The sequence below is a fragment of the Pezoporus flaviventris genome, unplaced genomic scaffold (assembly GCF_033815535.1).
Source record: "Pezoporus flaviventris isolate CSIRO_AGI_PZ_B2104156 unplaced genomic scaffold, CSIRO_AGI_Pfla_v1 ptg000107l, whole genome shotgun sequence".
Taxonomy (NCBI): domain Eukaryota; kingdom Metazoa; phylum Chordata; class Aves; order Psittaciformes; family Psittacidae; genus Pezoporus; species Pezoporus flaviventris.
The window spans coordinates 1,030,005-1,052,894 of record NW_026892655.1 but is presented as its reverse complement, the minus strand read 5'-3'; the positions used below and the strand labels follow the sequence as shown (position 1 = coordinate 1,052,894).

The following is a 22,890-nucleotide window of genomic DNA, read 5'->3' as shown; positions in this document are numbered from 1 at the left end:
GAGCTGCGCTGCAGGAGCGCTGGCTCCCAGCCTCAGCTCTCATCCTCAGACACTGTGAACCTCTGGGAAGCCGTCTCTGACAGGCAGGGAAATTAAAGAGGACAGATGATAATTAATTGTCCACGTCTTTCAGTGTCTCCTGGATATGGACTAATGAAGTTCGGTGCTGCTTGCTGGCTAGAGGACAAGGAAAAGAGTTTTAGAGCTCGGGTTTAATCAGTTCAGTGCTAAGCGTGGCCTCATTTCATCACCTCCTCCCCGCATCCTGGTTTGAGCTCTCCCGTATCTCCGGCCTCACTCCTGGCTTTGCAGTACCGGGATGCTGCTGCAGGAGCCCAGTCCCTGCAGCGTGAGCATCCTGAGCTATGGCAGAGGCCGCTGTGCCGGGAGAGCAGCACATGTGCCCGCTTAAACCCAGGAACCTTTGCTCTGCGAAGGGCAGAAGGCAGCGAGCGTTGGCAGCGCAGGAGGCAGCTCGAGTGTTTGGGCAGCACCATCGGTGGTATTTGAGGGGGTCAGCTTCCCTGTTCCAAAGGAATTCCTACATGGACTCCTGAAAAGTTGCTTGTCTGCCGGCCATGGAAAACACAGAGCCCTGCGGGGTACGTGCTGCAGATGGTTCACGGCACAGGGGGGTTCCAGGTGGGTTTGTAGCAGCACAAGGCTCAGGTCCCACCGCAGGCTCGGCTGGTGCTGGAGGAGGGACCGGTGGTGGGATGTGCCCTTGCACTCCATGACATTCTGCCCATCTCTTTTCCCACTTCGGCCCTGGGTGCTCTGGGTCCCAAAGGGGACAAGGAGCCCATCACTGCCTCACAGCCAGGACAGGGCTCGAGCAGCTCCAGGGTCCCCAGGGTGCTGGGGGTGCCCACAGAAGCCTCGCTCAGCCCCATACAAGCCACAGCACCAGGCTCATGCCTCCCTCCTGCATTGGCACTGAAGGGGAAAGATCTTCCTCCTCCCTCCTCTACCTCCCACGCTGCGTGGCACGTATGACACGGGATCGCTGCAGCGCTGTCACTGCACGGTGCCTGACACAGAGGGGGCAGCTCATGAACCATGGCTGGAGGAGAGGCCGGTTCTTCCCCATGGCCATTCCCAGGGCAGGGCTTGGGAGCTGCCGCTGCTCCGGTGGGCTGTGGCCAGCACTGCCCGCCAGCAAATTCCAGGCAATGGGAAAGGCGGCGGCAAGGTGGCCTGGGCAGCGGTGCTGGCAAGGCCACCTCCCGGGATGCACAACGCAGCCCATCCATGCCAAGGGCCTGAGCACGTCCATGGGTGGCACAGTGCCACCATCACGGATGGGACTGCTGGAAGCAGCCAAGGCACGGTCCTGCGGCTGCCTCTGGACCGTGTTTCCCAACAGGAACCCCAGCAGCCAGCTAGCCCATTGCCAGAGCTGCTCCCAGGTGGATGGAGGAGCCAGAGGGGCAGAGGAGGGCAGGAAAAGGGCTCCTTGCTTCACCCCTGCACACATGCCCTGCGCTGGCTCAGCCCTGTGGCCCTGCCCAGATGCTCACTAAGCCAGGAGCACCACACAGCGTGCCAACCATGTGCTATGCATCCATTCCCTGTGCCATGCATCCCTCCCTGTGCCATGCCTCCATTCCCGTGCCATGCATCCCTCCCTGTGGCATGCATCAATCCCTCTGCCATGAATCCAACCCCGTGCCATGCAGCCAGCCTTGTGCCATGCAGCCAGCCCTGTGCCTTGCAGCCACTCCAATGTCATGCATCCATCCCCGTGCCATACATCCATCCCCATGCCATACATCCATCCCCGTGCCATGCAGCCATCCCTGTGCCATGCAGCCAGCCCCGTGCCATGCATCCATCCCTGTGCCATGCATTCATCCCCGTGCCATGCCACCAGCCCTGTGCCATGCAGCCAGCCCTGCAGTGCCCGTGCCCCATGCCCACCCCACCAAGCCCAGCACTGCCCCAGCACCGACCACGGCCACGCAGAGCCCCCGGAGCATGGGGATGCAAGCGGAGGACAGCAGCGAAAGGCTCGTCTCTGCTGGCAGCTGGCGAGAGGTGGAGGCGTTGCTGCTATGAAAACATGCGAGGGCTGCGTCTGAAAACATTGTGAGGAGCCAGCGACATAAATAGGCCCTTTATGGCTCCTTCCTGCTCTGAGACAGGCCCTTTCACAGGCGCTTGGCTCCGGCACGGGGGTTACTTGGCTAAAAGAGCCTCTCGTGTTGGACACAGAGGGAGGCTCGGGACTGCCTGGGATGGGGAGAATGTTGGCGTGGAGCAGGTCAGAGCACAGCAGCGATGGGGACAGCCTGGTCCAGCACTGAGCCAGATGTGCAGCAGAGATGCCACATGGTACCCAGCCACGAGCATCCTGTGCCTGCCCTCACACTGAGGCTGGGGAGCTGCAGGACCAGAGACCCACTGAGCCAGGCGGTCCTGTCCAGCCCAGGCAGCACCACACCAGCGGATTAAGGGCACACCCATGGTCCAATCCTGCGCTGTTTCACACCAAACCCAGAGAGGCCCCTGCCCCACGCACACAGACCGAGATTTGCAGACTCGGGGCTGCCCCCAGCTCCTTTCTTGCCTGCAGCAATCACACCCCCGCAAAGAGCCAACCTCTTCCTGGGATGGAGCAGCTGATGCCACGCTCCCACAGGCTCCCTGGAAGCGGGGCTGTGCATGGAGCTATTTCTGTCTGGAAGCTCCAGCAATGTGACACCCACCCGGCCCCCCCAGCAGCCCATCCCTCTGTCAGCATCCATCCCTCTGTTTTGCAGCTGCAAACGTGTGGACACCTGAGCCATAACCCCTCTTTCTCATCCAGGATGCTCTGGGGCAGATGGCAGAGCAAAGGGTGCTGTGGCCCACAGGAGAAGGTGCCTGCTGGTACCGGGTAAGAGGGGGAGCAGGAGGGGATGGAGCATCCCCAGGCTGGAGCATCTTTGCTTTCCCAAGTCCCAGGATCTCAGATGTGCCTCCATTGCGCTCACCCAACCACAGCTCCAACCCCCAGCACCCCTTCCCGAGCAGGGGGTGCTCCCACCACACCAGCACCGCGCGGAGAAGCAGCTCATCCTCAAGCAGGAGCCGCGATGCCCATGGAGAGGGGCAGAGACCAGGATGCGGGGACCCGCGCTGCCACGGGGAGCATCCCTCGCACGCGGGTGCAATTCATCAGAGGTTTCATTAGGCATCATCACTAACTGAGCTGCTCCGGCGGCTGCAGAGCCTCATGATCCATCTGGTGTCAGCAGCACTTTCTTTTGGCCACATCCATTTAACGTCATGACAAGCCCGTTTATGCCCCCTCAGCAGCCAACGTCCCCCCCGTGCGCGGGAGCTGGTGACTAAAGCAGCGGTGAGTGATTAGTGACTCAGCGGATAATTTTGCTCATCTCGGGGCTTTTTTTAGCGCGGGGCGGACGGAGCTCGAGCACCAAAACCCTCCCCTGGCCCCGCCAGCGCTGCCAGCCGTGTCCCAGCACCGGGCATCCCCCCCCGCCCTGCGCAGGGCGGCGAGTGCAGCGCTCGATGCGGTTCTCCCCTGGAAAACAGAGAGAAGGGAGCAGGCAGCGCTGCCAAGGGCTTTGGCTTGTCTTAATTCTCCCTTTGATTGCTTCCTTTATGACCCGGGAAAAGGAACGGGGAACGCTGCAGCCCCGCTTAGGGGGAGGCGCGGGCAGCGCTCGCTGCTTGGTTCGCACCACGCTGGAGCTCACCCGGCAGCAGCTTTTGTCAAGAGCAAAGCACTAAGCTCATGTCTTAGCAGTAACTGATGTTGGAAACACCAGGGGCCGGCTTGAATTAACAAGCTCTTTGAGCTGGGATTCTGCTGCGCAACGAGCAGGGACAACCTCTGCCCGTGCCACCGGCAGCAGCAGCACGGCGGGGACACCGGCCTGCCCTGGCAGCACCAGGGAGCCCAAGGGCAGCATCCCATCAGGATGGGGACGGAGACAGGGATGCGTCTGGAATCGCTCGTCCTCGCAGCACATCACAGCCGCAGCCATCCAAGCACTGAAGGCTGATGTGGAGAGGGCCGGGCCCAGCCCCAGGTGGCTCCGTGCCTGGTGGTGTCAACACCCGAGGCTGACATCCTTGTACCACCACCGCATCTCCACTGATCCCCCTCCATCCCAGCACTGCCACCCCCAGGTCCCTGCTGCCACCTCGCCAGCACAGGGCCATTGGCCCTGCACCAGTGCGACCAGTGCCAGTCGCTCCCATCACCCCGGGGAGCTGCTGGAGCTCACAGCAGTCACCCAGCATGAAATGGGGCTGGACCCCGACCCCCAGAGCAGCCCTTGGGGGTGGCAGAGCCAGGGATGATGGATGGGGAATTGCAGCCTCCCTAAAGCAGCTTCGTTTTCACTTTCTTTAATGATTTCCCAGCTGCTTTCCCATTTCAGCTGATAACGGGACTTCAGCATCTATCTGGGTTTGAGAGCTGCTTGCCTTGTTCAAGCTGAAGAAAATCAATTCCCCTCTCATTTAAGTCTTTCCAAGACAGATGAACTGAAGATCGCGCCTGCCTGAGCAAAATATTTATTCAGTCTGAGGACGGATTTACTTCTGAACCTTCTATAAATACAGCCGAGGGCCCTGGTTTAATCCCTCGCCAGCAGATCTCCCTTCATCCTCCCTTTTCCAATGCCCTGTCAGCAGGTGGAAACAGAAATCCTGGCCCCTGCCTTGGCATTGGGCAGAGGGCTCTGGGGGTGCCCATGGACTGTCCCACAGCGGGATGGGGCTTGGTGCTGCTGGTGAAAGAGACCGGGGGCAGTGCTGCCTGACCCCGCAGACCTCGGTGCAGGTGACTGCTGTTATCTCCATCACTTCACATCCAGTGTTATCTCCATCACCTCACACCCACTGTTATCTCCATCACTCCCCATCCAGTGTTATCTCCATCACTCCCCATCCAGTGTTATCTCCATCACTCCCCATCCAGTGTTATCTCCAGCTGGAACTGCAGAGGAGTCCGGCTCCCTGCAACTGGTGGGAGAAGAGCAAGCTCCTTCATCCAGCAGCAGGGAATGGCCCCTGGATCACTCGGGGGGATTGTGCCTTCTGCCAGCATCTCCCCAGTGCAGCCATCGCCTTCCTCGGCAAAGAGGATTTGCCCAAGTCCTTCGTAGTGGAAAAGCTCCTTCGAGGGCACAGCATGCCCTGTACCACGACTGGCTTGCTCATTCGTCACACTCATTACATTGCTCTGCTGCCTGTTGGCTAATTGCCTCCCCTGGAAACCGGAGAGGACAGGACTTTGACATTGAGCTGTGAAACCTCAAGGCCAGGGGCTTGGAGCAAGCTGCTCTAGTGGAAGGTGTCCCTGCCCATGGCAGGGGGTTGGAGCTGGATGAGCTTTAAGGTCCCTTCATGCCAAACCAGGCTGGGATGCTATGGTTCTGTGAAGATCTGCTGCCTGAGGTGCCCAGCGGGTGAGCCAGGGGCTGGAGACACAGGGGCTGCTGCCGTGTCCCTCCCTGCCCCACCAGTCACAGCCCCGCGGAGCACAAAGAGCCCCAGTGAGCCCAGCACCGCACTCCCGGGGCGGCAGCGCTGCCCTTCCCGCACTCCGCGCCTTCCGGAGCACGGATTAATCCGGGCACGCTTTAATCCGCTCAAGCCCTTTCGTAACAGCGCTGAAAAATAAGCCTGGAGAGTTCCTAATACTGCTCGCAACCTCGGAGCTGGGTTATTTATAGGCTCTGCCCTTGCGTGCGATGGAAGCGATGGGCAGGACTCTGCCGCCGGGGGGCAGGAGCCAGGTCTTGTCCCCCGCATCCTGCTCCGTGGCACCCCCGGCTCCCGCCTGCTCCGGAACAAGCTTCCCTTGTGTGGGATTTTGATGGGATTCTTTCCTAAAGCCGTTTCAGGGCTCCTCAGGAGGAGCTCCAGGCCCCGGCGCACAGACGGGCTCTGTGCTGAGGTGCTTCAAAGGGATGCAAAGCAGCAGCGCTCCCGACCAAGATCAACAGCGGCACTGGGATGGGTGCATCCCCTGCAGCACGGGGCCAGGGCAGGGTGAGGGGCGCAGATGACAACAGGAAAAGGGACAAACCCCTCAAACCCCCCAAAACCAGTGTGGAGGAGCCAGCCCCATTGGGCTGCGGGTGTTCCTCTTCCCAAAACCAACCATCCCAGAGCCATCAGCATCTCCGGTGGGAGCATCGCATCCTCTGCGCCAGCCTTGGCACCCAGAGCAGGCTTCTTGGTTTTAAAGATAGTAAATCCCGGGCACCATTCCTCTTTTTCCTGTCTCTGTGACCTGCAGAGCAGGCAAGGAAGGCGCAGCATCAGTGGCGGTGCTGGATGAGGCAGCATCACAAAGCCTTCAGTTATTTCTCCATGAATATGGTAGGAATTCTGGCGGAAAATCCATCCCCAGGAATTACTGCCCGGATTCACCGGGAATTACTGAAGCAGAGCCATGTGGGAACCAAATGCCAAAGCTCTGCACAGTGTTGCCCGGAGCAGTGAGCTTGAATGCGCCGAGACCAGGAATCCCTGTGGATGCTGCACCTCACTCATGCAGCCAGGATCAACCCCCAGGCAGGATGAGCTCCAGCTCCATCCCTCTCCCATAAGCCAAGTGGGCCGGGGTCCCACTCTGGAGCACTGGTTTCCTGTAGCCACCATTAGTGGCCATTGGCATCGCTGCCACGTGTCCCTGCGCTTGGTAGGATCCAGGGAGCCCCTGTCAGGGCAGCAGCACCAGCAAGGCCCAGGTCCCTGGTGCCACATCCCTCCTGCTCCAACACATAAAGGCAAAAAATCACCCCCAAAAAGCTCCTGGCCCTTTGCCCCATGGTTCCACAACGATGTGACCCCTTGCTCCTGCCCAATGGGCTGCAGTGCGCTCCCCAGCTCAAAGGCTGCTGAGGTCTTAAAGCACTGGGAGCTGAAAGGAAGCTGAGAAGCAGCCTCTGATCGTGCACTGACAAACCCCACCCCACATCCAACAGCTCCTTCATCCGCTGCTGGAGCCAGCAACCAGACATCCGAGCCAGAAATACCCAAACTGGAAACCAAGCGCCCGGCACAGCCTGGTTCGGAGCCGAGCAGAGCAGACCCTGGGTTGGCTTAATCCTGCCAGGGTCAGCCCTGTTGGCCCAAGGAGCCCAGTACCTTGCACAGGGATGCTTGGCACCCTGGTACCAGCTGCTGCTGCCTTCACAGAGGCTGGCGCAGCAGGAGCAGCTCCGGTCCTCAGGCAGAGCCAGGCAGGGGTTAGGACTCAACCTCAGGACGTTTCCCCTTGTAATTACCCAGTGATTTTTGTTATCAGCTCATTAAAAAATCTCCATAATGAGAGCAGGGAAAATCACGACTCGGGAGCGCTCCCGATGCAGAGCAGCCCGCATCCCTTTGGTCTGTGTCAAGGGCTCGGAGCCCCCAGCGGAGCCGAGCTGCTGCCCCAGCCCTGCAGCACTGACTCAGCCCAGGCTCAGCCCAGCCGGGTCCTGCAGCCCCATGAGCTTCAAATCCCAAGGGAAGGGGTCGGTGGTCCCATGGGAGCTGCCACCAGCCCCTGGGTACTCGTTCTGGGGAAAGGCTGTGATGTTACAAGGGGAAAAGCGGTGGGGTTCATGGAAAAACCCTGACTCCATCCATCAATGGCCCCTCTGAGAGCGGGAGGATGCTCCCCTGCCTGCAGCCCCTGTGAAGAAGCCCCCTAGCCCCAACCAGGCCACAGAAGAACATCAAGAGCATCCTAACACCTCCAAAAGACACAGCCCTGCACCCATGGCGTGCCACGGGAACACCGGGCGAGCATCCCATGGGAAACCAGGACTCTTCCTGCACGTCCTGTGCCAGAGCAGCTCCAGGTTCCCTTTTACAACGTACTTGCTGTGGTTCTACTTAAACCCGAGCCCTTGTTACCATGCAGCCGCAGCCTGGATTTCCTTGCGAGCCCAGGTACAGCCCTTGGCAGGGGCTTCCTGACACATAAATTAGGGCACGATTTCGGAGGCATTCTCAGCCTAAGAAGCAGCCTTTGTACATCCCGATATTGTTTGTAAATTGACAAGCAGACCCTCCTGGGCTTCATTACCCTGCCCCGGGCGCACGGCTTTGCACTTTTATTCTCCCCAGCAATGATTAAAGGGCTGCAGAGCCACAGGCTCCGGGATTGGAACAGACAAACACCAGCCCTGATGGAGCCGGGAAACAAGAGAAGCAGCTTGATGGGATGTGTTGCTCAGAGAAGGGCTCTCTGTTCCTCTGATGTTTCAGTCTAGCACGTGTCAGAGATTGCCCCATGCTTCCAGCGCTGGAAATTCAACAGTGTGAAGCAACCCGATTAACATGTTCAGTGCTTGACTCTGAGAGCCTCTGTGCAAAGGTCCGTGTTTGCTCAGCAGCAGACTAACAGTGCACTTGTAGGAAGACGTAGATCAGCCCAGAAATGCCAGATAGAAGCCAGTGCAAGGGGAACATCTCCAGGGACACAGCAAATCACAGTCCCAACACCAGGGTTCCTTTGTGGCCACTGGACGATGCTCAAGGATGCTGGGGCCGTGCTTGAGGAGTATTTTTGGGTTGGAAATGGCTGGGGATGGCCACAGCCGGGTGAGCTCCTGGACCCACTGTGCTGGGGCTTTACTCCAGGCTCCAGCTGGGAACATCGGCCCCAGCACTGAGCCAGTGGGTACACAGGGGGATACACAGCAGGAGGGTGCAGGGGGACATGCTGGGGCTGGCAGACCTGAGCAGGACTCTATGGAGTCGTTCTGACCAGCCGAGGCAGGCTCACCCCACACACACGTTAGCACCAGCCTGGCTCTGAACTCCACACATAGCAGGAGAGGTTCTCCCCAACAGAGTCACCCCGGCACCTACCGAGGGACCAGCTCCTCCTGTCCCCATGGAGCTCCCCAGCCAAGAAGCCAGCGCGGGGCTGGATGCTCCATTGGAAAACACCTGCAGCCACTTCAAACATCCCCAAGTCCACAGGGGTGGGTTTGACTTTGTGTTGGCTGCAGGAGCGCTGGCCAGGCTCCAGCGGGGACAGAGCCTCGTTCATTCCCGGGCAGTCACATCCAGCAGCACTGCCCATTGATGCTATTTTCAGGCACCCACATGCAAGCACAGCAGCTCCCACAGACAGCCCCAGCTCCCCGCTCAGACACCCCTCACAACGACGGCTCCTGCCTCGTGTCCCATTGGGAATGCTGCCGCTGCCTCCCTTTCCCGAGGGCAGGGGTGCTGCCAGCTTGCACAGGACCCATGGGCACATCCAGCCCTCACAGGAGCGGGCAGCTCGAGCAGCAGCGGGCACAGCACCGGTGTTGATCCCCTTCAGTGAGTTAACCCCTAACCCATGAATTAACCTAGAAGCCCCTTGCAGGCTCTGGGAGTGCAAAGCTGGGCCCTGGACCTCCTTACCTTCATGCAGAATCATGCCCAGATGCACTTGCAAGGTTTGCCCCTGCAAACACAAAGCAGCCGCACATGCCAGGGAGTTGTTTCCACCCAAGAAGTTGGTTTCCCACATGCACATCCAGCGCCATGGGAGCTCGCTGCCGTCAAGGGCAGGCTCAGGCACGTCCTGCTCCCCGGGACCGCCGGGTTTGCTCCAGCCCTACCCCACCCCGCGCACAACTCCTGAGCAACAGCTCGCTGCCGCTCCAAGTTAATAGCAAAGAGCACTGGGGAGCGGAGGGGAGAGCGGGAGGTCCGCAGGGTGAGGATGCAGCCTCGGGATCCACGTTCACTCCTGAGCGGTGCGTGCCAGGCGAAGGGCACCGGGCTGCAGCCACCCCAAGACACAGCCCTCGCTTGCCCCAGTCACCAACAGAAAGTGCTTTTGTGAGGCTTCAATCAAAGTCCTTTTCTTCCAAAGCCACAAACCGCTTGTGGAGGCAGCCAGGAAACCTCAGCTCCATTTCCAACACGAACCTCCCCGTGCCTGCACCAAGGCAAGGGACGCGAGCAGCCCTGGGGGCCCTGCGGCCGAGCTGTGGGACACGTCTGGTGCATGGAGCACCCCAACACCCTCAGCAGCCCGGTGGGGCCCCGGCGAGGCCCACGGCCACTGTCACAACCTGGCAAACACCGCCCGGGCCCCAGCCCACCGCAGGCCCGCGGGGACCACACGCTGTGCACCCCGGTGGCGCAGGCACCTTGGGGCCACCAGCACCGGCCGCGCACCCACGGGGGTCCCGACCAGCGGGGGAAGGACAATGGGGCCTCGTCAAAGTTCGCCCCAAGAAGTTTCCCTCCTGCCCTGACACCTCCCGAAGGGAAGGGGGGGGGGGGGAGAGGGACCGACCCCCCCCCGCCCCTCTGCTCGGCGCTGCGCAGCCGGGACCCGAGCATCCCCCGGGCGGGTACCGGGACCCGAGCATCCCCCGGGCGGGTACCGGGCCCTTCTCCCTGCTCCTCGGGCACCCCCCCCCCCCACCCAGAGCATCCCTCCCCTCCCGACAACTTCGCTGCTGCCGCAACTCTCCCGGCCCCGCGGTGCTCGTTGGAGGATCGGCGGTACCGAGCCCCCCCCCGCCGCGCCGCCCGCCCGCCCTACCTGCCCAGCCGCCCGGCTCCGCCGCCGTTTGCAGCATCCTCCCGCCGGCTGCTCGCTCCCGGCTCGGCGAGCGCGCTCCCGGGAGGAGGAGGAGGAGGAGGAAGAGGAGGAGGAAGGAGGGGGGGATGAAGGCAGCGCGCGCGCCGCCGCGTGTCCCACCCCCTATTCCCCCCCCACCCGCCGCCAGCGCCGTGCGCCCGCAGCGGGTGGGGGGGAGCCGCCGTGCATCCCCTCGGTACCGGGTGCCCCGGCAGAGACAGGGCTGCTGCCGGGGGGGGGGAACCCCGCAGAGTCACCCCAGGCCCTTCCCAGGGGGTTGGAGCCGGGGGGTGTCAGTGAGGAGGAGGAGGGTGACCCAGAGGGTCACCCACTTTCAGGGCACAGAGATGCCCGGTGCCATCAGCCCCACACAGCACCGGGGGTCAGGTCTCAGCGCTGCAGGGATGAGGGTCCCCCGTTGCGTATCTGCAGCAGCATCTTAGCTGCTCTTAGAGGGGGCAACGGAGGTGGCCCCATGGGGACCACAGAGCCCCGGTCTGACCCAAGCATGGCCATGGTACCCATGCAGACGGTGGGATAACACCTTGCATCCTGCCCAGCTGCTCCACAAAGGGCCGGAGGAGCCCAACAGCTCCAGAAGGATGAGATGGAGCAGAGCAGATGGGGATGGAGCAGAGCAGATGGGGATGGAGCGAGGGAGCTGCAGGGAGATGCTCTTCAGTCTTAAGTCATTGCAGCTGGAGCACGAGGCACCCGCCAGGCAAAGGCTCCTTTGCTGACACGGCTTGTGCTAAGATCAACATCTTCCCGAGTGCAAAAGCATGTGCTGTCCTATCACCAGCCTGGTTATTAATATTTTAGCAGCTCCCAGAACCTTTAAGCATGGCCACACAGCGCTGACATAGAAAAGCAGGAATAAAAGGCCCCTGCTCCCCCTAGCCCCCAGGAACAGTCTGTCTAGACACATTATATAAGCACACTTTGCCCTCCTCCAGGACACCTTAGAGAGGATCCCAAAGCCCTTTGTAGAACTGCTCGTCGAGCTCTGTGCACAGGAGCTGCTCTGCCTGGCTCCAGGGATCCCAGTTACAGGGATCCCAGCTCCGGGAGCTCTTTCCCATTTGCTGCCTCCACTGCAAAGGGGAATTGATGCCAGGACGAGGGTGTTTGATCAGCCCCATGAGGTCCCTGGCAGAGGAGGGGGTGCTGCTGGAAGAGAGGACAGAGTGGGAAGACCAAACATTGCTCTGAGCTCTGCGGAGCCCATGGAGGACCACGGCTGTGGGAGAGCCCCAGCTCCCACAGCGTGGAAACCAGGAGCAGGGATCAAGCTTCAGGCTCCCCTCCAGCAGCTATTCCTGGGTCTGGAGACCTCAGCACACAAGGGGATGGGGCCCAGCAGCGCTGGGTTATGCCTGGCCACACCAAAAGCCCCTTCCCTCTCTGCCACCGGAGCCAGGGTCAGGTTCCAAAGCACAGCCTCAGCTCCCGCTGTGAATTACTTTAAGAATCCTTTCTCCAACGCCTGTCTTTGCCATGCCATCCGGTTTTCACAACCTACTGTGTTTTTTTCCCCTCCCTATAAATAATTACAGGCACTCTAATGGATCTCAAACCTTGCATTACCTTCACTGTCAGGAGCTTGGCTATTGCAGCGGAGCCTCCCTCTCCAAGGAGCGGAGGTAGGGCTGCAGCTCCTTCACTGGCTTTTTTAATGCCCATTAACCCTTACGCCCTCATCCTGCCTCCACCACATCATAAGGTGCCCATGCTCCCCGCTTCCAGGAGCGGGATGAGGCCTCACTCCCAACCCACGCCTCCCAGCACTTGGGAGCACGGAGGAGTCGCTCCCCTCCCGCAGGCAGCCGCTCGGATCGCTCGCAGCCCAGTGCAATGTTTCCTCTTGCCACCTTTCCCATCTCCCACAGTTTTCATGGTACATTTGGCAAGCCTGCACGCAGGCATCTTTGGAATCCAACCCAACTCCTGTGCCCATTCCCTCCTGTCCCCGCGGAGGGACCAACCCAGTGATGCTTGGCAGGAGCTCTGCGGCTGCCCGCCTCTGCCTCCCCACCAGCAAACAGGTTTTGTGATCCCAGCGCTTGCAGAGATGTTTTCCCTCACACCGACTCCATGCTCTGCTCCTGGTTTCCCACACAACCCTGCCCAGCCCTGCCTGCTCCCATCGCCTTCCCACACAGACCCAGCCTCAGCCGGCTCAACACGAACTCCAACTGTCAGGAAATCTGTTTCCCCATCCAGGCACAGAGTCAGGGCAAGGCAGCCCAGCGACACCCATCTCAGCAGCGCTGCCCAGCTTAGCCCTGGCCTTGGCCTTAGTTCAGCTTCTCTCCCAGATGCTGTTTGTGCCCAGGCCAGCAGAAACTCGTCCTTAAACCTTCCAGTTCGCCGCAGACATTTCTGACCACGGAGAGGAATCTCTGAACAAAGGGAAGGTCACCGCCTGCTGCACTGCACGGAAGCGCTGTGGGACAGAGGAGCAGAAGGAACAGCACAGCCGCATCCTCCACCTCGCTGCAGTTGCTCACAAAGTTTCTCCCACGCCGTGCTCATTTCTGGCCAGCAGCTTTTGCATTTGACAGAGAAAAGCCGAGCCTACGAGGGAACAAACACTGGCGAGGCTGAAGCTTCGCCCTCCCTCGCGCCTGTGGGGTTCAGCAGCTCCACACTCAGTACATGACAAGTCTGACAGTTAACCCAGCGCTCTACACCCGTGGATGTGTTGTCACCCCACCGGCAGCTCGGAGCACCCTTCACTGGAAGCACCCCTCGCTGGGAGCACCCTTCACTGGGAGCACCCTTTGCTGGGACCATCCTCTGCTGGGAGCACCCTTTGCTGGGAGCATCCTTCGCTGGGACCATCCTTCGCTGGGAGAACCCTTTGCTGGGAGTACCCCTCACTGGGAGCACCCCTTGCTGGGAGCACCCCTCGTTGGGAGCACCCTTTGCTGGGAGCACCCTTTGCTGGGAGCGCCCTTCGCTGGGAGCACCCTTCGCTGGGAGCACCCCTCGCTGGGAGCATCCTTCGCTGGGAGCACCCCTCACTGGGAGCACCCTTTGGTGGGAGCATCCCTCGTTGGGAGCACCCTTCGCTGGGAGCACCCCTCACTGGGAGCACCCTTTGCTGGGAGCATCCCTCGTTGGGAGCACCCCTCGCTGGGAGCACCCTTTGGTGGGAGCATCCTTCGCTGGGAGCACCCCTCGCTGGGAGCACCCTGTGCTGATGCTGCCGGGTACCAAAGCCCATGGGGGGGGGGGGGGGGGTGGCACATCCCAGCTGGGGTCCCTTAGCCGGGAAGGGTGGCTCAGCCCCGGCATGGCTTTCCAGGAAGCCTGGCTGGCTCCTCGGCTGCTGTGCCAAGCTGCTGGGGCAGCTGCCGCGGCTGCTCCGCAGCTGCCGAGCCTCTAATTGCTCATTGAGTCATCAGTGGTGTTTTGGGGGAAAGCGGCTCTGTCAGGGAATTAAAACCTTTTCAAAGGCCCATAAAGATTTCATAAATGTTTCAGACCCAGATCAATGGGGGATCGTGTCTTTACAGCCAGGAAAAAGGGGAAGGTGGTGGGGAGACAGGCAGCAGAGCATCAGCAGCCACAACCAGCTAAAGAAGATGGGCAGCACCAGCCTGTGGGAAGTTATAGAATCCCAGAGCGGTTTGGGTTGGAAGAGAGCTTAAAGCTCATCCTATCCCAACCCCATGCCACGGGCAGGGACACCTTCCACTAGAGCAGCTTGCTCCAAGCCTCATCCAGCCTGGCCTTGAGCACTGCCAGGGATGGGGCAGCCACAGCTTCTCTGGGCAATCAGCAGATTACCTGGCTCTGGGCAGATGTGGGATTGGACCCACATCAGCCAACACCCACATCTGGAGTCAGAGGAGCCCTCAGTGTCCTCAGAGGCAAAGGTCTGCGCTCTGCAAGAGCTGTAAACTTGGGATCAGCTTTTCCATTCATAAGCCCTTTCCACATGAGCACTTTGCAGACAGGTTCTGACCGGGCTCTTCTGCAAGGAAGGGTCCTCACCACATCAGTGAGCACCAGGGACGTGCTTTAGAGATCAGCCCCTGGTCCAGCAGCACCTTCCTGCTGCTAAGGGAGGTTCAGTGACCTCTCTGTGTGCCTGTCCCCATGGCCGACAGCAGCGACTGTGCTTCTGGCACTGAGCTCTGGCTCCACCAGCGGGTCCCTGGGGCAGCAGGAAAAGGGCAGTGACCCCAGCATGGTGGGTGCCTGTTTCACCGCAACCCTCACACCACCATGGGGGGCTTGGCTGGGAGCAAAGGCAAGGGCGAAAGCCTCCAAGTCATCTCGGGTGGTACCAAACCTTTACGCACGAGGGATTCCCACCTCGAGCCCACAAAAGCCCACACGAGCAAAGCCTTTGGAAGCCAAAAGGCAGCAAGAACGTGCTCTCCATCACGGAAATGCAGGGTGCTGGAGCCCATCCTTTACCCTGGGGAGCTGGCTTAGGACCTTTGGCTGCTCACAGCAGCTGATGCTCCACAGCTCTGCTGATCCCACGCGCTCTGGCCTGGTACTGCTCACCCTACGCCGGCACCGGCTCCCTGCAGAAAGGGGCACCAATAACTCACCAGTAGTGGGGAGACCTCGGTTATTTTATGGCCGTTGTTCTCCCCTTCCTGTTGTAACTATTAATTAAAATCTACCCGAGGAAGATAACTCGCCCCTCTGCGTAATTGCGGGGAGTAAATTTTATTATATGGAAAAGTGGCTTTAATTTTTAATAGCCTTATTCTTCAGGAAGAGCAACACTTCGGAGGGAGCCGCGAGCCCGGGTAGCATTATCAAAGGCAAGAAGAGGAACAAAGACGAGGTTCTTGCATGCTCCCTATAAAAGTCCTATTTTAGGGGAGGTTTGTGCTTCCTCCCAGTGCGAGATGAACCGCAGCAGCTTCGCTTGCTGTAGGAGGAAAATTGAAATGAAACTGATAAGAGGCCCAGCCTCTAGCTCCTGCCTCACCTCCCAGTTATAACTGAAAGCTCGCAGGCATTCCAGAGATGGGACTTGATGTCTACATTAATTATAAATAAATTATCTACACTCAATGTTTAAATGAAATTCCAGATAAGGCTTTATATTTAGAAGAGGATTGCATCAGTGCATAAATATTTATGCAAAGAGTCTGGATCAGCTGCGGCTCCTCCGCTGTGACGCTGGAGCCGAGCGGGGACCCTGATGCTGAGCCCATGGTGCTGGGAGGGATCTGTGCTGGGGGGAGGGTGTTTGCACTGCCCCTCGCTGCTGGCTCCTGAAGGCTCCTCCTGCGTTGAGGCTCAGGAAGCATCACCAAGGCCAGCCCCATCCCAGCACCAGAACCAGGAATCTCCATCCCATTAAAAGAGCTCACCAGCTCCATCCCAGCACCAGAACCAGCAATGTCCATCCCATTGAAAGAGCTCACCAGCTCCATCCCAGCACCAGAACCAGCAATGTCCATCCCATTGAAAGAGCTCACCAGCTCCATCCCAGCACCAGAACCAGGGATCTCCATCCCATTGCAAGACCTCACCAGCTCCATCCCAGCAATCTCCATCCCATTGCAAGACCTCACCAGCTCCATCCCAGCACCAGAACCAGGAACCTCTATCCCACTGAAAGAGCTCACCAACTCCATCCCAGCACCAGAACCAGCAATGTCCATCCCATTAAAAGAGCTCACCAGCTCCATCCCAGCAATCTCCATCCCATTGAAAGACTTCACCAGCTCCATCCCAGCACCAGAACTGGCCAAACCCCCCCAGAACAAACCTGGTTCTCTTCCTTCCTTCCCCCCAGACAGCCCCAGCAGCCCCCAAGCTCCATCACCACCACCCAGCTCACCTTTAAAGCCTCAGTCCTGGGTGGGGGAGGCCGATTGGCTCCACCTGAGTGGGAGCTCAACTGCCCTGCCTGCCCCACTGCCTGCCCCACTGCCTGCCCCGCTGCCTGCCCCACTGCCTGCCCCGCTGCCTGCCCCGCTGCCTGCCCCACTGCTTGCCCCACTGCTTGCACTGCAGGGAGCTGCCAGCTTCCCCTTTTCCAGTCGGTAACTGGCACCATAGTGAAAAGCTATGATTTGCTCACCACCTCCCAGTCTTAACCCCAACCACTTCATCCACATGGACAGTATGGTTTACAATGGAAAAGAAACGCTGCTTTCCATCATGCCCTCTTCCTGCTCTCCCAGACCAGTCCCTGCCTGCTCCCACCAGCCCCCTGAGCCCTCAGTCCTGATAGCGAGAGCCTGCTTTGGAGGTTTTCCATCCCCAGCAGCACGAAGGGGACCTCATCCGTGCCGCAGCGTTTTTCACAGCCTCTCCTCAGCTGCTGCAGGGGTTTTACAGCTCACACAGGTCTGGCTCGGGCTTACAGGGGGATATATTTCATGCTTTAATGCAGGCAGGCTGGAAGAGGAGCAGTGCGACAGGCCCCGGCCCCAAGGTGGGACATAAAACAGCAGAAGGGAATCAATAAAAGATGATTGAACTCGTTCAGCCCCAGCCACTTGTGAGCAGCTCACTGAGGTGCAGGCAGGATCCAGCACCCTGAGCCGAGGTGGGACATCACCCCGGGGACACGGGAGCAGCCCCTGCCAGCAGCCAGCCCATGGGAAGCCTGAAGGAAGAAGCCTTCTCCCTGCAGCTGAGTGTTCCCAGCTTGGAGCTGCTCATGGCATCAAAAATCTGGGATGCAGCAGCTTTGCAGGGCCCTGAATGCATTTGTCCTATTTCTTCCTCATTCTGGCTTGAGCCCCGGATGCTCCCAGCCCAGCGCCCCCCTCCAGTGTGTGCCAGCCCCCCGTGTGTGTGTGCCAGCCCCCTATGTGTGTGCCAGTGCCTCACGTGTGTGCCAGCCCCACTATATGTGCCAGCCCTCCCCACATGTGCCAGCCCCCCTGTGTGTGCCAGCCCCACGTTTTCTTACTGCACGTCCCTGCTCACTGCTGCTGCTGTTTGCTCCCCACTGCCTGTGCCAGGAAGCTCTGTGCCACAGCCCGCAAGCAAGGCTGGGCAGTGGGGACACAGCTGATGCCACACAGAGAAACAGCACGTCAGGGTCTGAGCACTCCTGCCTCTGCCGTGTTCAGCCTCCCTGCCAAATGCTGCCATGGCCACACAGAGCATCCCGGCCAGGGCAGAGCATCCTGACCAGGGCAGAGCATCCTGACCGGGGCAGAGCATCCCAACCAGGACAGAGCATCCTGACCAAGGCAGAGCATCCTGACCAGGGCAGAGCATCCTGACCAGGGCAGAGCATCCTGACTGGGGCAGAGCATCCTGACCAGGGCAGAGCACCCTGACCAGGGCAGAGCATCCCGACAAGGGCAGAGCATCCCGATCAGGACAGAACATCCTGACCAGGGCAGAGCATCTTTACTAGGGCAGAGCATCCCTACCAGGGCAGAGCATCCCAATCAGGACAGAGCATCCTGACCAGGGCAGAGCATCCCGGCCAGGGCAGAGCATCCTGACCAGGGCAGAGCATCCCGACAAGGGCAGAGCATCCCAGCCAGGGCAGAGCATCCCAACCAGGGCAGAGCATCCTGACCAGGGCAGAGCATCCCGATCAGGACAGAGCATCCTGACCAGGGCAGAGCATCCCGACAAGGGCAGAGCATCCTGACCAGGGCAGAGCATCCCGACCAGGGCAGAGCATCCTGACCAGGGCAGAGCATCCCGGCCAGGGCAGAGCATCCCAACCAGGGCAGAGCATCCCAGCCAGGGCAGAGCATCCCAACCAGGGCAGAGCACCCTGACCAGGGCAGAGCATCCTGACCAGGGCAGAGCATCCTGGCCAGAACAGAGCACACAGTCATGACCCATCACCAAGGGCTGGGCAGGCAGAGCCCGGCGCAGTTGCCCCAGGAGTGGCAGCAGGGTCACCTTTGGTATCACAGCGCTGCACAGTCCTTGTTCTGCAATGGGAGCGGTATCTCATTTCTTCCTCAATTAGCTCCTGATTATCAGTGTCCCAGGGCCCCTTTCCAGTCTCTGTTTAATGCACCATTAATAATTCATTTCTCAGATAGCAGGAACGCAGCGCGAGGTTAGGGCTTTGTGACTAATAAGTACCGGAGTAACCCTCATCTCCGAGGGACAAATGAAGGGAACAAACACAAAGAGGAAGAATCACAGCTAATACGTTTTGTGGCCTTTAATCAAACGCTGGGTAAAGGGTTTGATTACTCAGGTGAAGAGCACACGGGCACGTTGCTCCTCATCAGCCGCAGGCTGCTGGGCTCCCACGGCTGCAGCGGCACCGGCATCGTCCCACTGCCTCCCATGGCAGCAGAGAGGGAAACTGAGGCACCACTCAAGGGGTCACCAGGCCAAAGCAGGGGCTGCCCCATCTTTCCTCAAGCTGGAGAGGGGCAGAGCCCGCTGGCAGCTGCACATGAAGCGTGACGGGTTTCTGACAGATCCCATTATAAAGCCGGCTCTCAGAATCACAAGCTGAGATTTAGCGCATGAGATGTTGTTTGGGATTTTTCCAACCTTTCCTCTCGTGCCGTGGGCCCCGGGCTGTGCCAGCACCCACTGGGTGCTGCATCCCTTCCCTTCCCCGTGTCCTGACGATGCACAACCCAAATGCAGGCCCTCATGCCTCTTTCACCCCCGTTTTTGATGCACTGGCATCACCCAGCTACACGCCAGGGAGCGTTTGTAGCCCGAGCAGGATGAAACTGCAGTGATTCTATTTCCTGCCTCCCCGCTTGGGGCAGGAGGGGAATTGTTTGATGCTAATCCCCACGTTTAACCCACTGGCAACCCGACTTGCTCACATCCCAGGGGAATCATCAGATGGGCAGGCGCTGGTTGTGGGGCTGAGCAAGACGGGGACGGCCCCGCACGCTTTGCGGGGTGCCGCGCTCCTGGCAGTGGGAAGAGGAGGTTCTGGTTGCCAGGATCGAGTTCCTCCAGGATGAGCAGTTTTCAGCCGGCTGGAATTTCCCCTGGTACAGAGCGGGAGGCTCCAGCTGTCCCAGCAAAGGTCACCTCTGGGGCTGACGCGCTCCCGGCCTCCAGCAGAGACCATGCGACAGCAAGAGCTTCAGATGTGCCTGGGAAGCAAAATCCAGGCCCTCATCCTGCTGCTGTAGGAGCTGCATCCACGCAGGACCAGAGCCAGCGGGGCAGGATGGAGTCCCCCGGGATGAGAACCCCCAGCCCCGGGTACCCGCAGTCCACCCAGGGCATCATCGGAGAGGGATGCGCAGGGATCCTGTTTGGCTGCTCCGCACCCTCCTTGCTGCAGACCTGGACTTCATTTTGAGTTTCAGTCTGTCTGACTTTATCTTCAAGCCCTCGGTTCTTATTATCCCTGCGTTAAAGAGCCCTTTAATACCCGGCAGTTTTCTCCCTGGGAAGGTACTTGTGTGCTGTAATCAAGTCACATCTCAGGCTACTTTTTGATAAGCTAAACAGATTGAGTTCTAAGTCTCTGCTAAACACCCAGCCTCGGGAAAGGGCCAATCCGTGCTGCTGCCAAGCCGAGCGGAGCCGGAGGCTTTTTCAGCTGGTGCATTGAAAGGTGAATTGCTGCTTCCCGATGCGCTGGTGATAAATGAAATGGGATGTATAAAAAGAAGTCGTTGCATTGCCCTCGCTCCGATCTGGGAGCACACGGCTGCCGGAGCCTAAGGGTGCTGCCGGCGCTGTGCCCGTCCCCACACCATCACCTTCATCCCACTTTTGCCAGGCAAACCCACTGCAGGAGCTGTTTGCTGTGGGGCTGATGGTGCCTGGCTCCACTTACAGGCAGGGAGTTATGATGGCCGGGAACATAAGTGCCTCAGGGAGCTGAGATAAGCAAAGATGTTCCAAGCCACAGACTTAGATCCAGAGGCTGTTGGCAGGGGGTATCTTAGTGTGTAAGAACCGGTCCAGCAGCTCTCTCTAATGCCTGGCTGTGGACAGGGCAATTGGAGTGATGAAGTGGGGCTTCAGCCTGGTTTGAGCACAGAAGCCAAACCAGTGCTGCCAGGACATCTGCCATGCTCCATGGGGGCACAGCCACACTGTGCCATGGGGCAGAGGGCCCCCAAGCCAGAGGTCTGACCCAAGGCAGGGGTGCAAAGCAAAGATGCTGCCAAGTGCATGGAGGGAGCCTGCTGGGAGCGGGCTGGGGATGCGCTTGGGCAGCCCCATGGCCTGCAGACTTCATCAGACACAGAATTCCAGCCTCCCTGAGTCCCTGTGGCTCTGGAAGCGGGTTATCAGTGCACTCCAGACCTGATCGATGCAGGAGAGATGGGAATGGCTGATCAAAGGGGAGCAACCACCACTGCCTCTGCCTGGGCTGAAGGATGCAGGGAGAGCGTGCTCGGAGGAGGTGGATTAATGGGGTCACAGGGATGCTCATCCCCACACCCTCACACAGCCTGGGACTCGGCTGCATGAGCCCAGCTCTGAAGGGCACCAGCTCTGAAGGATGCTGGCTCTGAAGGGCACCAGCTCTGAAGGATGCTGGCTCTGAAGGGCACCAGCTCAGAAGGATGCTGGCTCTGAAGGGCACCAGCTCTGAAGGATGCTGGCTCTGAAGGGCACCAGCTCTGAAGGATGCTGGCTCTGAAGGGCACCAGCTCTGAATGATGCTGGCTCTGAAGGGCACCAGCTCTGAAGGATGCTGGCTCTGAAGGGCACCAGCTCTGAATGATGCTGGCTCTGAAGGGCACCAGCTCTGAAGGGCACCGGCTCTGAAGGGCACCAGCTCTGAAGGATGCTGGCTCTGAAGGGCACCAGCTCTGAAGGATGCTGGCTCTGAAGGGCACCAGCTCTGAAGGATGCTGGCTCTGAAGGGCACCAGCTCTGAAGGATGCTGGCTCTGAAGGGCACCAGCTCTGAAGGATGCTGGCTCTGAAGGGCACCAGCTCTGAAGGATGCTGGCTCTGAAGGGCACCAGCTCTGAAGGATGCTGGCTCTGAAGGGCACCAGCTCTGAAGGATGCTGGCTCTGAAGGGCACCAGCTCTGAAGGATGCTGGCTCTGAAGGGCACCAGCTCTGAAGGATGCTGGCTCTGAAGGGCACCAGCTCTGAAGGATGCTGGCTCTGAAGGACACCAGCCAAGGTCACAGCAGCAATTGCTGCAGCTCGGCTGCTCCCTGCTGCCAGGCCCAAGGTGACCGAGCTCCTGGGAAGCAGAAGCCAGATGGGGCTGGCATCGAAGCAGAGATGCACAGGGAGGAACAAGCAGAGGCTGGATGCAGACTCACTTGCAAAGCCTGCAGAGCCCCGCAGAGTGCTGCTGTCCTGGCCCTGCATCCCCCGGGGTCGGGGCCACCCCCTCAAAATGGGTGAGTTTGGATCAACGTTGCAGAAATGCTGGGTTTGAGCAACCAGATCTGGGGGTTTTCACCAAATCCACCCAGGCTGGTGAAGAGCTCGCAGCACCCAGAGCTGCAGGCACCCATCAGGTTAACGCACAGCCTGGATTCTCCGTGCGCAAATCAGGGCAGTTTGAGTTTAGCGAAACGACCTGGGGTCCCTGCAGGAGGGATTCTGCCTGGGGAGAGGCAGGAGAGGCCATCTCAGCCCATAGAGAGCTACAAATAACTCGAACGGCCTCATTACCCACTTTCTGATGAACGGGAGGTTGGTTTCACGTTTCCCCCGGGGCTGCCACCACCTGAAACTGGGCTAAGCCCCATTACGGGCAGGAGCCGCAACTCTGCTCCAGGCTCCTCGTCCTTCCTGGAGCGAAGTGCGCGGTGCTGCGGGGCCGCTGCGAGGGTCCTGCATCGAGAGGGGACCTGCTCGGGACACGGATCCCACCCGGGCATCCCGGTGCCGCTGCGCCCATGGGGACCGGTGGAAAGGGTCCTTGTGCCCGGTGGGCTGGGAGCGCCGCCAGACCGCGGCCACCGGAGCAGGAGGTCCCCGGGCCGGCCCCGGACCCCTCGGGGAAGGGGCGCGCACGGAGCAGCGGCACCGGCTGAGCCTCCCCCCGACGGCACCCCCGGGCATCGCCCTCACCCCGTGGCCGGGCCGGGGCTTCCCTCTAGCGACCGGCGGCGGGAGAGCATCGGGGGGGACGCGGAACCCGGGCCCCCCCCCGATCCGAGTCGGGCTGAGCTCAGGCTTTCATTTGGGAAGCTCTTCCCTGTGAGGGTGCTGAGGCGCTGGCACAGGGTGCCCAGAGAAGCTGTGGCTGCCCCATCCCTGGCAGTGTTCAAGGCCAGGTTGGACACAGGGGCTTGGAGCAAGCTGCTCTATGGAAGGGGTCCCTGCCCATGGCAGGGGTTGGAGCTGGAGGAGCTTTAAGGGCCCCTCAACCCAAACCAGGGGGGTTCTGTGATTTCTGCCTGAAGGTCAAGTCCATCCGCGGCTCTGGCTGCGATCCCACAGGGCTGAGCTGC

General features: G+C 60.0%; 1 protein-coding gene across 1 annotated transcript in view; it reads right to left on the bottom strand.

The window, feature by feature from the left end:
* Positions 1–10,661, bottom strand: part of LOC133281774 (zinc finger protein 385C-like) — a 58,174-nt gene extending 47,513 nt beyond the window's left edge. The window contains exon 1 of the mRNA XM_061477589.1: positions 10,517–10,661. Coding sequence (XP_061333573.1) covers positions 10,517–10,553 — 37 coding nt within the window. The 5' untranslated portion in view covers positions 10,554–10,661. The remainder of the gene's footprint in view (positions 1–10,516) is intronic.
* Positions 10,662–22,890: the final 12,229 nt, after the last annotated feature.